Below are 17,599 nucleotides of genomic sequence, written 5' to 3'. Positions count from 1 at the left end.
AAAATTACATGGAGGTCTGACTGCTTCAAATTTTAATCCCACAAAAGTTGCATTAAATATCAATCTAAATATTTGGATGTAACAAATGCTTGAAAGCATCTGGGTGATGTAAAAAAATATTGCAATCATAGTATTGGAAACCATACATTTAAAATTGATGTCTTCTTGATGTACCAATTGCGATTACTTCAGATACCAAACTCTAACTTGGAAATAAATTACTCACCAATGTGGCCAATTATAAAGCAGACTACACACGAGGCAAACTATTGTGCGCAGTAGAAGGTCACGGCTACTTCAGGAATATCACGTGACCCGAACTGGACAATGGTAAATAATTGTTCCGATGATTCAACTATTTGCCAATGCCCCTTTCGGGTCTCGTGGTGTTCCTGAAGTAGCCTTGGCCTTCTATTGCGTGCAATAAATGGATTCATGTGAAACGGTTCTTAAGAACAAACTTGCAGAAAAGAAGGATTGACATTTTTTTTAAAAATTTTATTGAAAGTACAGAAAATGCATCTTCAACCAAAATTCAAAATTTCTGAGAAGATTTTACATTTTATAATTTGGATAAAAAAGCCAATTAAGTTTACCAACACGTTTTAATAACAGCATAATGATTTGGAGTTAAGAAGGTACAGTCGGAGTTAGTACTCTATGAGTAAGTTTTGGAGCGAAAATAAAAAAAGAATTTCTTCTGCGCTATCAAGTGCAGATGAATTACTTTTCTCACTCGTCTCCTTTTTCCATTCTTGTGCCATCTCCAGTCTTCAATTTTCTATTCTTGATCATCTGAGGATGAGCAGATCTCAGATCATAAGCTTGCCCAATCCATGCCATGAAATCTATGAATGCTTTTGTAAAGTTTAATTTATAGCCCCATTCGCTTGTAGAATAGTCCCATGGGAAGACATGGTGGTAGTTGTGCCAGCCTTCTCCCAAACCCATGAAAGCAATAAGAATATTTTCTCTGGCTTCAATGTACTTATCATAAGATTGATCACCATATGTGTGGGCAACGCTATTCACTAGAAAAATCCCATTCTGAAGGTAGCAGTGTTTCGCCACAAAAGCGATAAAGAATGAATTCCGCATAGATTCATTCCAACACCACATAGGTATTATAGTTGGCAAGATGGTAGCAAAAAAGAGAGCCATAAGTAAATAAAACCTGCAAAATAAGATTATGTTTAAACTAATAGCTGAAAAGTGGCATTTAAAAATGTTACATAACCTTACTTGCTTTAAACAATTTATGAATGAGTCATGAATCTCTCAACAATATTATGAAAATCAAGTCATCTTATCTATACTTATAATAAAGCTCAATGTGTGTGTGTGTGTGTGTGTGTTGGCGCTCTACAGGCCAGGTCATTTGACATACAGCTACCAAATTTGGTTCATGTATACCTTAGAGGTCGGGAATGTGCACCTGGGGTCCCTTTTTTTGAAATTTTAATTAGAATTTTAATTATTAATTAAAAACTAACTTTCCCGCCAAAAAAATCTTCCATTTTCCCCACCGCCAACTTTTCCGCCAAAATAATCTTCCATTTTCCCCAACGCCAAATGATTTAGGCTTTAGTTCTTTTTTTCTCCCAACAGTAATGAGGCTAGGGTTAAGATTTTTCGGCGGATTATTTCAAACGATTCTGTTTATTTTCTTAATGTTTTATGCATTTAAAATTAAACATTGTTAATTAATCCATGTTTCAGATTCATTCTGAAGTACTTTTGAATTAAAATAACACAGAACAAAGGAAATTAAAAATGTATAATCTGCATAGCATTACCCCAACTGGCGTAGAAAAATTCACGCATTTGCGTTACCGTAAAAGGCGAAGAAAATTCACGCATGCGCACTGTGTTCTGATTGTTGGCATGGCAACCATTAACAACGGACGATTTAAATTACTTTTAGGTTAGTTGTATGCTTTTGTAAGTAAATTGTATTTATGTTAGTTATATATTTTTTTGTATATGCTTATAGTTTTAAGTACATCGTTTTTTAAGTAGTTTTTTTTAACCTGTTTTCAATGATTTAAATTATTTTTAGGCTAATTGCATGCTTTTGTAATTAAATTGTATTTATGTTAGTTATATATTTTTTGATATATGCTTATAGTTTTAAGTACATCGTTTTTTAAGTAGTTTTTTTAAACCTGTTTTCGACCGATTATTTTAAACGATTCATTTTATTTTCTTAGTGTTTGATGCATTTAAAATGAAACATTGTTAATGAATCGATCCGTTCATGATGAATCTGAGAAAATTTTGTTGACAAATTCTTGAGATATTATATAAATTAAGAAAGATATTCTTTAGTGCCCATAAAGTTTAAACGCTCAGTGATTCTATTATCAGTAATCATATTATTAAAAAAAATGCTTTGTTTCAGTAAAAAAATATTATTATGTTAATTGCAGATTAATCCTTTACACTTTAATTTAAAGCATAAATTCTACGAGGGGTAACAGAAAATTAGAGAGATACATATCACGTTATGACTGAAGGCCTTTATAATATTATGAGTGAATTATATGACTATCAAAATTTGAAGTTTTAAAATATTTTGCTGAAGAATCTATTAAAGTTGGAATTGCATAAAATATTTAATTATTAAAATTTTAACGAACATTAAGATTGGCGAACCGGCTGGTCGCCAAAGGCGGCTAGTTATGAATAAAGTAAATTTTGTGGTATTTATTTTAAACAAGCGGCGAAGAGACTTTGTATTAATGTTTCGATGATTTTATTAAACTAGCTTCTTGTACTTTGAAGAATTAGATGCATCATTAACAAAATAGGTTTCTTTTTATTGATTCGAGAAAAAATATATGGCTGAATAAGTTAACGCTTTTAGAAATACTAATCTGCATTTCCTTGCAAACTGAGTGAATATTTTATTAACTGTCAGAAAATCTAGAAACTTTGATAAAAGTTTTTTTTATATATATAAAGTTTTGAACAATGCCTGAGAATAGATATTGAAGTAAAAGGACTAATCACTTAAATGTAAACTTTTCGCCGAAATAATTATCGAAATTTCGATTTAAATAGGAGAAAAATGTCGATGAAATTTGCAATAGATTTCTTGTAACACGAAACTAATCACAACTTTTGAAAAAAAAATATGATAGGCTGTAGGAAATATTTTAGATCTCAAGATGTGTTGAGGAAGTAATTTTTTTAAATAATTGTATATATAAGTTCTAAAATAAATAAAGGTACATAATTTTTTATGACAATAATTTTTCCTGATAATTAATTTCAATCGTGATGAATAATAATAATAGATTTTTTCGATTTGTGGAGTGGTTCCATCCTGATGAAATTGAGACTTCGTGCTATAATTTATATATTCTATTTAATTTTGCTGTATAAAAGACCTGAATGTGAAATTATATTATATTATATTTCTTGAATATTTCTGTGAGTTTAGTGTATATTTATCTATTACTGCATTTCATTTGTCTACACGCCCATAAACCAGTAAAATCTGAGAAAGTCTACTTCGAGGGATATGAAGTTTCTCCTCTCACTGTTTTTATTTAGCGAATTTTTAATTTTTCTAAATATCTGTGGAGCGGCGTATTTCTATTTGTGACTAGAAAAATTTTTATCGTGCACCATAATTTGATTGCAATTTGATATTATGATACTGTGTGTCTAACAGCAGCATTTTAGCTAATAATTTGGAATTTGAAGATTGGATGCTATCTTTTCTTAATTCATATTTAGTATCCAATTTATAAAATTAGAAAGAGAGCCACCTTAAGAGACTTTATTTTTAATTATCGTTAACTTATAAAAATATCTTGACATGAATACTGCTAATTTTAAAAAATTTAGTCTTTAATTTTTAAATATTTTTAGTAATTCTGAACTAAAAATCCCTGCTCTGATGTTCACAAGTTGTTAGATCGCCAAATCAATGCTCACTGAATTCTTCTCTGGAGTACAACAAAAATCATTCTAAGTTGCTGTCAAATATGTAGTGTAGTTTTTTTAATATACCAACAGAAAGCTTTATGCCAAGGATAGAAATAAAAAAAAATCTTACCTTCTGTGAAATCTCACAACTGGATCAGCCACTAAATCATGAAGGTAAATAGTTTTTCCTTTCTCTACTACATCCGGATGCTTTTTACACATCAACCATCCTATGTGAGCAAAGAAGAAACCACGCTTGATATTATGTGGATCTGCATTGGTCTCAGTGAAATTGTGATGAACCCGATGATCTCTACACCATTTGTAGATATCTTGCTACGAGATAATTGGTTTTATAATAAGTATTATGCTAATATATCAGAAACTCATTTAAAATGGTTATAAGTTACAAAAACTTACTTGGGCCGCAATACTAAGAAAACAGCAGAGTAGAATTCTTAGTGGCAACTTTGCTTTATATGATCTATGAGACCAAAGCCTGTGTGTTCCTGCTGTAACACCCAATCGACCAAGATGTGCATAAATGAAAGCTGCAACAGATATAAAACTAGTGAAAAAGGAAACGAATTCATGTACGCTCATTTCAGCAGAAAAGATGTCTTAAAATTTTAAGGCTTCTATTCTTAGTAAATCTTGGTATTTAGGCTTAAACCAAAATATGAATCTGCTAAGAGTTTGTATCGTTACAGGATCTTTGACACTTAACACTTTTCAAAGTGTTCTTGATATTCTATCGAGAGCCATTTTGAAGTTCGGTTCGATCGAGTTAGATTAGAAAATAATGAAAGTGTGCGAGAAATTTCTTGGAAAGGAATTCGTTCTTTTGATCTAATTTAAAATAAGGAAAATATCCGAGATTGCTCCTCTCATCTATTTCCTATTTTATATCAATTAACCTACAGGGAACCATATATTGTTCCCACATCTCAGCATCACTCTAGAGCATATTTAGAGTTTCCATTCTAGAACACACATCATGAAATGAATAGAGTTTCTATATCTGCCATGAGAAAATAGCAGAAGTGATGCGTTCAATTTTAAGAGGTTTGTCATTGTTATGAATCGTGCCTGCGAAAGCAAAAAGAAGAGAAAACTGACAACATCGAGAATCTAGCAGTTAATTATTTAAAATAAGAGAATTGTAGGAAATGCAAGATATTTTTTTTACTATTGCCTGCAAGGGTGGTTATTTGAATCACGTTGGACGTAGGGTTTTCAGATAAATAATTTCTAAAATACCTTACAAGATATTTCGTCTTAATTCTTTCAAAGGGGATATTGACACACAAAAGTCATATAGAATCAAAATTAAATTTGATGATATGACAATAACAGTTACCAAGTAAATAATATGTGATTTATAGATTGGTAAAAAGAATTACAGTCAGATAATTTTTATCTAAAACGAGTCTTGCATTGACAGATTTTAAATGGGCATCTTCAAAGCCGACATGATTAAATATATAATAGTGGCATGTAAGTGATAAACATGTAAAGAAAATTCTTACTCAAGGAATTTTGTTGCTACCTTAGCTCATTTTTTTAAGGGGCAGCAAAAATTGTTTGATATTGTAAAAAAATTAAGCATACATTTTAATTTTCTTAGTTTTATATGAGATTTAATACATTTTAAAATTTTGAATGAAGACAAAAATGAAATAGTAACCATATAATTTTTTACAAACATGTTACCAAAAAAATTATTCACATGAATAACAGAATTAATAAAACTTTAAATGGCTTTGATTATAATTAACAACAAACAAATTACAATCTAGAATTAAAATTACCTCTACAAATTAAAGATAAAAAGATAGCCTTTTAAAACACGCGATTAGACAATTGAGCGTTTTATAAATATGAAAGTGATAAAACATAAACACAATTAGGTAAATATTTAAAGAAATTATAACAATTTTATAAGCCGATTTTTAATTGTAAACAAATGTGTAATTAAAGTTCCCTTTTTCTGCGTAAGAAAAGCAAAATTTAAAATGTCCAACCAGCAATAAATTATATAAAAAAATAAAGGTAGATGTATGAAAAAATTGAATTTTCATCTTAATTTAGATACATTTTGAGTGATAATATGTTATAAAATTATGTTGAATGAACATTAAACCGTTTTGCCGCAATTTCACTACTTTACGGAAGCTCAGAAAATTTAAATGTCCAACTATCTATGTGCAATTAAATATATATGCCAGATTTTGTCTGAGTTCTTTAAACTACGAGGAAATTATATAAAGGGATGATGTGCAAAGGGTCTCGTTTATATTTCCCGACTTGCTTAAATGCATAAATTTTGCAATTGTACATGCAAAAACAGAAGGAAAATCATTCTCAATTATGATAATATTTCCGATCATGGGAAGACATCTAAATTTTTAGATGAAATATAGGAATTCTCTTTTTCTTAGATTCTGTCTTCATAGTTTCTTCATTTTTAATTTTAATCTCATATTTTTTTTAATTTATAGTATAAAACTGTTGCAACAGGTGTTGATAATAAGGAAAAGCATTACTTTTATATTTAAAAACATTCTCCAATCGAGTCTATTTTAAAAAGTATTTTCAAAATAAATAAAAAGCAATTAATAAAATAAGCAATATTTTAAGAATTTTCATAAATTTAAAAATATAGTTGTAACAAGTTTTAAGAATCCACAATGATCACAGGCATAATAAAGAAATTTTAAACTTCATTGTGAAAGAAATAACTTCGATACTTCAAGAAAGCATTTGGACCAGAGAAGAAGTGGCCCCCCAAGAACAGTTTGAATGAAATTTGGGCAGAATCTTAGAGATCTAAGATCTAAGTAACTTATCATTTGCTATCTATGTATGTATTAATCACAAGTTTTTCACTCAATGACAACATGAAAATACACATTTGATTTTTCTCGCATCCCTGTGTTGTATAAGGTTCCATAACAAACAACTATTGATTTTTATAGATATAGAATTTTATAAGAACATCGGAAATGTACTCCTATTGAATTGGGAGTGTACACAATGGAGAATAAGCTGGAAAAATTGAATAATTTATTTTAACTAAAATATTATTAAATACGATACTAAGTCATTATATTTTCTGGTTTCATTGTACTTTTTCATTATTTCAGATCAAATATGAGGAAAAATTAATTCAAATTTATTGTTAGAATCGTAGAAAACGTGACCTATTCTTATATTGCAAAGTTTCAAATTCCTGCATGCAAATATATATTTTGATATTTATAATTAATTATCTGTTTGAAAGGTTAGAAAAATTTAAGGGACAAAAAACATTTGGACATACACAAATATATCTGATATCCTTAACGTTGTTTTATAATTTGAAAAAATAAAAATTTAGATAAAAAAGATTTTGTTTGATTGAAATGTATTGGCACAAATTCATTTGGATATTATTTCAAATCTCAATTATCAGGTATAAATTATTTTTTAAAGTTTAATGCAAATAATAAATTAAATGTCATTAAAATTTTAATTTCTTTGAGTAAAATCCAATGCATTTGAAAAATTACAAATCTAAACCTTCTGTGAAGCATCAATCATGCTGAGCAATTAGATACCCGAAATTTATTCAATACAAACGCTTAGTTTTAGTATAAAGATTTATCTAAATTTCTTATCAAATGATGGTCTTTAAGTCATTGAAGTGAGACTACAGTTTGCATGCACAATACATCATACTTACCATCATTTTCATTCGAAATGAAAGCATGTTTTCCTTTAGCCATTTTGAAATTCACTGTGCATTAAATGAATTAATAGAAGAAAGTAGCAGGATCACGTTTAAAAGGTGTTAAATATTTGTCAATAGTCGAAAAGTGCAACTTACTTATGATTCGGAATAGAAACTATTTCTGATAAGTAGAATATTTAAATGAAATTTATCGAAACGATGTAAAAAGAAAAAATATGTTGCCAACACTAAGTAATAAATTTCTGAATTATCTATATTTTAATAAAGCTATTTTAATGTCTTTTACTATTATTCCGACGTCTTAAAACAATCTGACAGCAAACCCGATTAATGCTACCATCAACAATACCTATATTAAGAAAGTTGGAACTAGTTCTCAATGAGCTGAAATTGGAATTTTGTTTCAAAGTTTTTAATTTTGGGAATTTTACATACCAAGTCAAAAGAGGTGAATTAAAAATCATGGGATTAATGTGCAAACCAAGCAATGTGTACAGATAAACTGATAATTTGATGATTGAATTTATGCTAAGCGCATTATATCACTATCAAATACTTACCGAACAGAGAAGTTTTCCAACAGGCTGACGTGAAACTCAAGTAAAGCGCATAAAGGAAGCCTGTATGAAGTAAAATGAAAAATATTACATTGAACCAGATTATCTTGACTTTGTATTCTGGTGTTTCGGATTTTTGCTGTAAAACTACTTCTTTCACGATAGTCGAACTCTGGGCAGCCATTCTGGAAGAAAAACATTTCACCTTAAAAGGAATGATTTTATAATATGCATACGTTTGATTTTGCCATAATATTTATCAAGTAAAAGCAGATAGAGGAATATAAAAAAAAAATTAAACTTGGAAGATTCCAAAATTAAATTCCAGGTAGATTTCTAATCATTTCATGCATATTTGTAGTGAGTTTTGTAATAGGTAAGTTCCCAAAAGAATTTAGTTACTATTTCAAAAGCAACCAAGTTCATTATAACAGAAAAATTAATTTTCGCGGTGATTCTCGTGGTACAACTTCAAGGAAACTTCAGAAATTTAAACGATCATGATTCCTAAAAGGTTAAAACACCTGACGAAAATTATTTGACCTTGTTATGTTTCAAAGAAAGCTAATAATGACTTAAAACTTCTATTAATGGCTTTGTTTCGGATGTTAAATTTTCACATGTGCTTTTATTGATGTAGCATGAATATTAAGAGCAATAGAATTTTAAAAAAAAATCCCAATATTTTTGTAAGCATCTTTTATAGGAATTACAGAATTTTTAGCGAAAATATACGAAACTTACAATATACGTGATAGTATGAGACCGCAATGTTATGTTAAAATTTGCAACAAAAATTTTGAATATTTGAGAAAATATGAGCCATTGAAATTAGCGATATGTAATAGTACATGCACGAAACATAGCATGTTTTTCCATAATTTCGAAGAAATATATGAAATATAAAAACTCCAAATGAATATTCAGAGAAATGTCGGAATTCCAGCATATTGAATTTCAGTTGCCTTCTAAGAGAAATTAAATAAATAAAGATATCGCTCCAATTAATATTTATTAAATTTTATTTATATTGTATTTTTTCTGAAAAAGTCTTTTAATTATCAAATCTTTTCTTATATGCAATAAATTTACGATATAAAAATATATACTAACATTCCGAAAGTTCAGATTCGGAATACCTTCCTCCTCTCCAATATGAAGTTTTTCATCGAATGAAAATTATTTAAAACTTAGTGGGGATTTCAAAGACAAAGCATTAAAAATCTTTTTAATTAAGATATGATAATTTCCAAGATTTAATAACAATTTATATAAAAAAGCTATGAAGCTAATAAGGAATGAGATGTGATTCGGTAATAAGGTGGTAAGGTCGGTAATAACTAGAATAAGGTAGTTTTTAAATAATTAAATGGTTAACAATCATATAAGATTTTAACATAGGTTTTATCAGTTCAAAAACCTCTGTTAAACAGATTATTAATTTGAGAAAAATCATAATTTTAGTCAATATTTTTTAGATTATTAAACATCAGGTGTCTTTTTATCAAATGAATGCAATGTGGAAATTCGAGTTTTGTTTGAAACCCATAATGAACTTTGGAGAAACCTTATGCAAAAATAAAATTGTATATTACTCAATATTTTCATAAATTTATAACGTGAAAGTAACCGCTTTTCTGAGTCCGAAGTGTCTGCACTTAGTTTCATTACATAGTTTAATGAAATTTCTTTAATGTTTCCATCATAATTATATAAACAAACAAAACTTGATTTAAATATTAGATCATATTTTTTAATTCTATTGTCATAAAAACAATCGTTAAATTCTCAATATGCCAACAACAAATGAATAATGATCAACCGAATGATGTTATTGTAAATATGGTTCAGTGATGCTAAAATTCCAGACTGAATTTTCAACTAATTATTACAACTAAAATATAATTATATAAAATTAGATACATTATTTACAGTAATAAAATTATAGTGAGTTCAAATTATCAAGCTATCCCAATGTATTACATTCACTCGTTTCTGTAATCTATTACACAAATAACACCAAGTTTACATTCCTTCAAAAAGACCCTCAATATTACCATCCGGATGCTCAGAAATATGGAAGAAACACACACTAAATTTCTTATCTGTCATCAAAATTATAAAATTAACATTTCCATCCTATTTTGCATGATTTTATAAAAAAAAATTAATATTACTTGGCTAATTCGTAACAAGCTACTACTCTTTAAGAAAATAATTTTGTCTAATTTAAAATGAACTGTTGATATATTTCTTTTTCTGAGACTTAGAAATCAAGAGGACATTTTAAATAAATAATTTAATAAATTAGAAATCCAGAGGACAAAAACATTTTTAAATAAAATATTATATATAAAGGGGGTTTTTTTTCTAAATAAATAAAATTTTTACTTTTAGATTTTTTTAAATTTTAAACTTCCATAAAAAATGAGCAGATGATTGAAACAAACTCATTCAATTACATTTTATCTCCAATTTTTTTTTATACTCTAAAATTTACTCTAGCTCCATAGTTAGATCTTTTAAAATGTGAAGCAATTTTTTTTTTTTAATTTTATATGAGATGCCTCAGTGTGAAAGTTTTTGAAACAGTTTCTTTTTATAATGTGATGTAGAGACATTAAACTATTTCTAAAAAAGAAATTAACAGTAAAATTTTTAAAATTTATTATACTTATTAATTATTCAAATAATATTGGAATTATCTCTTATTTATTCATCAGAATTTGGTGATCTTTACTATAGCATTGCAAATTTAGATTTATAGATCAAGCTGCAAATTTAGATCCGTAGATCAAGCTGTTTTAAAGTATTTAAATCTTCAGATCAGTGCTTCATGCATCCAGAGATTGCAATCTTCACTTTGCTGATTCCATAATTCTGAGTACTGAAGTCGTAATAAATAAAAAAATTACCTGCGATTTAAAATACCCTTATTCCACGATTATTTTGAAACTTAAACGTGATATTATTTTCAGGAAAGTGGTTTAGTTTAGAGAGTTGTCTGTCTTAAAAAGTTTGACGCTGAAGATACTTTTCAATATTTTCTTGATGACTTAGATTTATTAAGTTTTACAAGCACTGTTTGCACAGAAAAACAATCTTTCATAATTAAATTATTAAATCGCTAAAAGTTTTCGGAACCACAATTTTAAGACAATCAGCTGTAAGGTAGAATGAAACAACAACTGTTGTCATGTTTTCGTGACTCTGAGATATGGTCCAATTTCGAAAATTTACTGAGGATCAGTTGCAGAAAACGTCAAGGATAAGTTTGCATACTGTGTGTAGAAACATTTTTTTCATGACTCTTCGCTATATATTTTAAATATTTCAATTTAAAAAAATTGCCGGTTTTTATAATAAAGACAGATATTTATTATTAATTCATACTAAGCGCGTATCAATAAAGAAGATATAAAGCATAGAGAAGAAATCATGCTAATTTATTTTTAACTTTAGCTTCCGTGCGGAATCGTTTTAACCCTAATGCGCATGTTTATACATAACAGCATAACTTAAATACTAAATTTGGACAACATTAAACATTTTAAATACTAAAACTATTTAAATAGATAATAATATTTTTATAAAAACTATCGAATTCGGAGATTATGAGTATTTATTTTATAAATAGGAAGCTATTTTAATGATATTGGCATCGAGTATACCAAACGGTTTCTCCTATATCAAAAATTTTACCCTAAAAGCTAAATAATTTATTCATTTATGAAATGAACAGTATATCCATCATTTCCAAAATTTAGTTAAATAATTTTTCTTCTTATTCGGAAATAATATTAGTAATCTGGCAATGATTCATTTCCACAATTGTTATGAAGACAATTATCAGCAATTCGTTTTAGATATAACTTATTTCCAAACAAAATGTCCGTGCTATTTAAAATCAATTCACCGAATGAAATCATCTTTCATAATCACAATCGCTGAATCCTCTTTTTAGTTGCTTTTAGCTAAGCAATCATAAAGTTTCCTATCGCAGCAAAAATCGTTGCATGCTCACAGCTTTCAAAGCCATTTGCACGATCAGCTTAAAAAAAGCTGACCAAAATTTTCTAATCAGAAATGGGGCGAAATCTTGTTTGTCGATTTAGCAAGATTGAAATTCGATAGAATTGATTGCACTTATTTCCACAATTTCCATTTTGAATACAAATTTATCAAGATTTTAAGAACGAAATTCATTATAATTTTTTTATAAATAACAACATATTTAAAGCAAAATTACAAATCTTCTCGTTTATGCAATATTTAAAATGTCATATTATTTTCTTTACTATACGAGAAATCCTTCAGAATATTCACAACAAGACACTAAAAAAAAAATACTTGCTTCTTTTTCACAACAAGACAATAAAAAAATGGCTCGCGTCTTTTTTATTTTCTTGCATACGAAGTTTACAAAGAGAGTATAATGCAATCATAAAAAAAAGAAGAAAAAAATCGACTCGAGAGTTTGACAAATCTTCGCGTTTCAAACCTCACCGAGTCCAAAAAAATCATATTTTTGGAATGTTATTTGTATTTTTGTGAATACAATGACTCAAAAACGCTTTGAATTAAACGGATGAAATATGTTATGTGGTCTGTGCATTTAGTTCGCAGATTTATATAAAATTTCGAACGAAATAAATTCAGAAAAAGTTTGTCTGACTACAAATGAACACTATAATCACAAAACGTAAAGAACTGGGTTAAAAAAATTTGGTGCATAGGTTTAGCATGTAAAATGCAGATTCTTATCAAATTTTAAATCAAATCTATTACCTTCAATTGGTTTGTATTTTCGCACACATATAAACGCAATAGCAACAAACGCATATAAACACATTAAACATTGTAATGATTTAAATAAATGAAATTTGATAAACTGTGACTATCGTTGAAGATATGTACGAAATTTTAGTTTTCATTAGGTTAGAAAAAATGCAAGTAGAATATATTTTCGATATTCTGACGCTTGTGTATTAACCACACAACAGCGATTAACCTCCAAAAAATCACTAAAGGTCGCGTATTAATTCATTCTTACTCATTTTTCTTTGAGAATGGCATACGGCTAATAATTTTTAATTCTTTTAACTCTAATAATAATGGCTAATAGTTTATTAAAGAGTGTACTAGAAAGTTTCGGGGAGACCAATGTCGCTCATTTACCTTCAAATTCAAGTATCTTCAAACTGCAAGATTAAGCCTCAGCTCTTCGGCTATAAATTTTAATATAAATGGGGTCTCTACATACCATTATTAGTTAAAAGGTTTAAAATATTTAAGAACTCGTTTAAAAATATTTTCGGACTGAGATGGAATGCCTATAATTCTTCAAATGTAATTCTTTACCTTTTTAAAAATAATGGATTTAATTAATTTATTCAAACTTTTACCATACACATATTTATTCGACATATATTTTGGCAGAGTCGTATTCTTAGTACTTTTTCCAATAAACTTTCTTTCTATTACATCTATGCGTGTCTTCTATTCCGATGAGTCGGAGAATGTTTATATTGGGTGTACAGCTACCGAAGAATGGATGCTGGATTACAATTTTTATACAATATCTCCTTTCCATTTAGTTTTATATGTTTTACTGGAGAAATAATTTCCTAAATAAAATGGGTTTATTATAATTAACAATGAAATTGGTTAAATTTCAGTTTGAAAGTTTAGAATAATTACCTTTTATTTGGAGAATCAGGTATACGTCAAACAAAACTTTGCAATTACAAAATTCAAAGTTTAAAGGTTCAAGCATATATTAGTACCATTATATCAATAAAAGTACAAATTAAAAGAATATTGTAATGTTTTTGAAGTTCTGTGCATAAATTCCAAAATCCTTTGAATTACTCTATTACGTGAAAATATATTAATATCTGCTCACTTTTGACCGCCTCCTGCCTTCAATGTGAAGCCTAAATTTATAGTTAAGATTTGTTTTGAAATTTAATGTCTCTGGAAAATTGAAACCGAGAGCATCTTCATCAGGAAAAAATTTAAATTCACTCATTGATTAATTTCGTCGATGGATTAAAAGTGTTTAGATATTTTCAATTTATTTTTATATCTGTCCTGAAATAGATTAAAAAGCATAGTTTTCAACAATCGAGATGATTGTATTTTAGTTATCTGATTGTAAATAGAATCAAATTTTACTAGATTTGATGACGACGATATTAACTCATTAACTTATCTAGAATCTTTTACAAAATTCAATCTGTATTAACTTGTGCATAAAACTTTCACTGAAATTTTAGCACCTAATTTTTTTATATTTTAAATAGTATTTTATTTCTTCTTCACAACATTTTTCAATAATGATGGCACACACAGGTTTGCCAATTCGGCAGTTGGGAATCATTTGCTGTACAATATATTATTTGCTGATTTATTTCCGCTTAGAGACCCTTGCATCATTTAGAAAGTTGTGTCAGTTCACATCCCTGTTCCTAGAATATATATCGTTTCTGAGTAATTTAAGAATGAGAGTCAAAAGAAGATCTGAAGCGATTATTATTGCTATTATAATTACACATTATGAGCAGAAAATGAGAGAATGTTTAAAATTATATGAAATAAAATTTAAAAGATTATAATTACTTTTGAAGCATACGAATTTTGAAAATTTTAAAAGCAACATTGCTGTTAACCTGTAACTGGAAAGATGAATTTCCTCACACACCCAGAGACATGGAGTCAAAATGACTCCAAAGTTATTTTACTTTTTTTTTTTTTTTTGTCTTTTGTAAACAGCATTGGAATTTATTCCGGAAATCATGTAGTTATCAAAAATATTTAAAATGTTAGATGTTATAAGAAAAAACTAAACAATCTTTAATGAATACTAACTTTATTTAGATATTTCGAAATTACACTGATGTTAATAACTGATAGAATTTAACAAACAAGAAGAACATAATATTTTAAAATATTATTTCAAGAATATTTCTTTTTTCTTTTTGCATTATTCAAATTAAAAGCAGTTTCAGAGACATAGATTCAATGACACCATAAATAAAAACAAAAACTTTGAAAAAGAATTATTCGGTTATACGCACGTTTCATACTTAGACTTTTTCCAGCATATTACATAAAGAGCAACTTGAAGGCACTGAGGAGATGATTACATTCAAGAACAAAATACCATGTGATAATCAGAGCTAAAATGAACAACGCGGAACCATTTTGACTCTCATCTATAGTTACGGAGTGCTAATATTCAACAACTAGTATTTAATATCATCAGATATATCTCAATTATAGAAAAATAATCAATACATGGCGATTTCAGTAACAGTATTTTAATTTTGAGTTAAACAAACCACGAGAACCTGAGATTAAGAATTGTTTCCTTTAATATTAATAAACTCAGTTTTGACAAGCTTTTATTTCTTCATTAGAAAGAAAGTTATCACAATCTCCAATTTATTGTTAAAAATTACACTTGGAACCAAATAGAGTGATCACTTCGAAATTTTTTTCATACTTTCTACAATAGATGTTACTCCGGCTTTCTGCAAGAAAAAGTACTGTAATCGCAAATATTGGGTGTGGCTGTGAATATAAAATAATGTTTATTCGCAATACTGATAAAAAATATTTCTTTTGAACGAATACATTTACTAATCAGAATATTTTTAAGGTTTATTTATAAACAATCATAAGAGAGTTAGAAAAAGTATAGGTTAACACACATGTATGTTCTGAATAAAGAAATTTCTCATAAAATATTTCCATTCACATTCTAGTGCAAATGTCCCAAGAGGGGTTGATAATAAAGAAGAAAAAATGATGTCCTTCATCCTGAAACTTTGGAGACAGGAAGTGATAAATAACGGGCGTAAGAAACGTGACATATTTCTAACTTTACCGTGTCTAATTTCAAATATTTTATTAAATTTAAGATCTTGATTTGCTTACATATCTCTTATATATTTTTATCTTCCCAAAGAGATTAAAAGTTTAAATTTAGCAGTCGGAAATCAGCCGGCTTTGTACAGAACTGGCAGAAATAACACACAAGGAGAGCAAAAATTAATAATTTTCGGAAGTAACCAACTCGCAATATATCGCGATAATTTAGATTAGAAGAAAGTAAAGGTTAAGGTTTTGAAAAGACACTGATATTCGTTTAGAATTAACTTCTGTTTTGGACGATAAATTATTTAATTCGTCATTTACATATAAATTACAACAAAGGTATAACAAAAGCAGTGTGGCAATTAAGGAGCTTTTTATCATTTTTTTTCTGCAATAAAAAGGCATGTATTCAAATTTCATATTTTAATACACTGCTAGATATTCTATACACAGATTTAACTTTAAAAAAAATACTTTAAACAATTTAAAAATTACCACACCAGAAAAGTATTTTTATTGATGTAATTCAAAACGGAACCCTTCATTATATATAAGAAATAATATCTTTACTTGTTATAGTAATAGATACCTTCACTATAAAATCTATTGTATCATATTAAATTATTATTATTCTGAAAAGGGAAATTCAACAGACTGTAATTTTTGAATATTTATTAGAATAAATATTTTCGAGAAAAAAAAAGTCTTTCAAATAATTAAAAATTATTGAAAATTATCTTTAAACGTCAATTTATAGGAAGAAAACTTACTTTTCAATAATCTTTATCTTTACTTTTCAATTTTTGCCAAAGAAATAAGTTGTGTTTTATTCAGATAAAATTCAAAACGGAGCACTTGATTAAATGTAAGAAATAATGTCTTAACGTGTTACATAGCGTAGCAGTAGCAGGTATTTATCAACAGCAACCAATAAGAGAATTCAACAGATTAAAAAATATCTACACGCCAAAAAAGAAAGCTTTTCTTTTTAACAGGTCAGGAAGTATTCCACACTTTTATAGTGTTATTTATTTTCCTCAACCTGACTCATTGGTGGAAACGAACAACGTTTAATAGATAAAAAACATCCATTTATAGTTTTATTTTAGTTTTATGAAGCAGTGTGATTATGGGAAATACTTATTTTAATCTTTTTCTGTTTCGAAATGGAAGTTTTTACACGGCGTAAACAAATCCAGATTTCGAAATTTAAACAATTCTTCAAGGTGTATTAAATTCATGCATTATTTGGAAAAGTTTGTATATTCTTAAAGTTTTTTTTTGTAATTATTAAAAAATTATTGCATTTTATGAAGTTATTAGAAATTATATTCTCTGAAGAATGTCTCTGCTTTATAAAAATGAAAAAATAAATAAAGAGCCTGTAAGCCAGGGACTGGTGAATAAACATTTACATGAATTGGAAAATGTTTATGGCTATAGTTTTATTGGGATAATCATTTGAATTAGAACTCACTCATATGATTATCCT

The 17,599-nt window shown here is 27.8% G+C and overlaps 1 protein-coding gene across 1 annotated transcript in view; it reads right to left on the bottom strand.

Annotated features, from left to right (window-relative positions):
• Positions 1-603: 603 nt before the first annotated feature.
• LOC129975942 (acyl-CoA Delta12-desaturase-like) overlaps positions 604-17,599 on the bottom strand; it is a 37,865-nt gene continuing 20,869 nt past the window's right edge. The window contains exons 3-6 of the mRNA XM_056089241.1: positions 8,230-8,411; positions 4,357-4,487; positions 4,067-4,272; positions 604-1,174 (exon numbers count right to left, since the gene is read on the bottom strand). Coding sequence (XP_055945216.1) covers positions 733-1,174; positions 4,067-4,272; positions 4,357-4,487; positions 8,230-8,411 — 961 coding nt within the window. The 3' untranslated portion in view covers positions 604-732. The remainder of the gene's footprint in view (positions 1,175-4,066; positions 4,273-4,356; positions 4,488-8,229; positions 8,412-17,599) is intronic.

This window comes from Argiope bruennichi, chromosome 7, assembly GCF_947563725.1.
Source record: "Argiope bruennichi chromosome 7, qqArgBrue1.1, whole genome shotgun sequence".
In the NCBI taxonomy this organism is placed as follows: domain Eukaryota; kingdom Metazoa; phylum Arthropoda; class Arachnida; order Araneae; family Araneidae; genus Argiope; species Argiope bruennichi.
The sequence above is the reverse complement of the archived record's forward strand: the minus strand, read 5'-3'. Positions and strand labels throughout refer to the sequence as shown.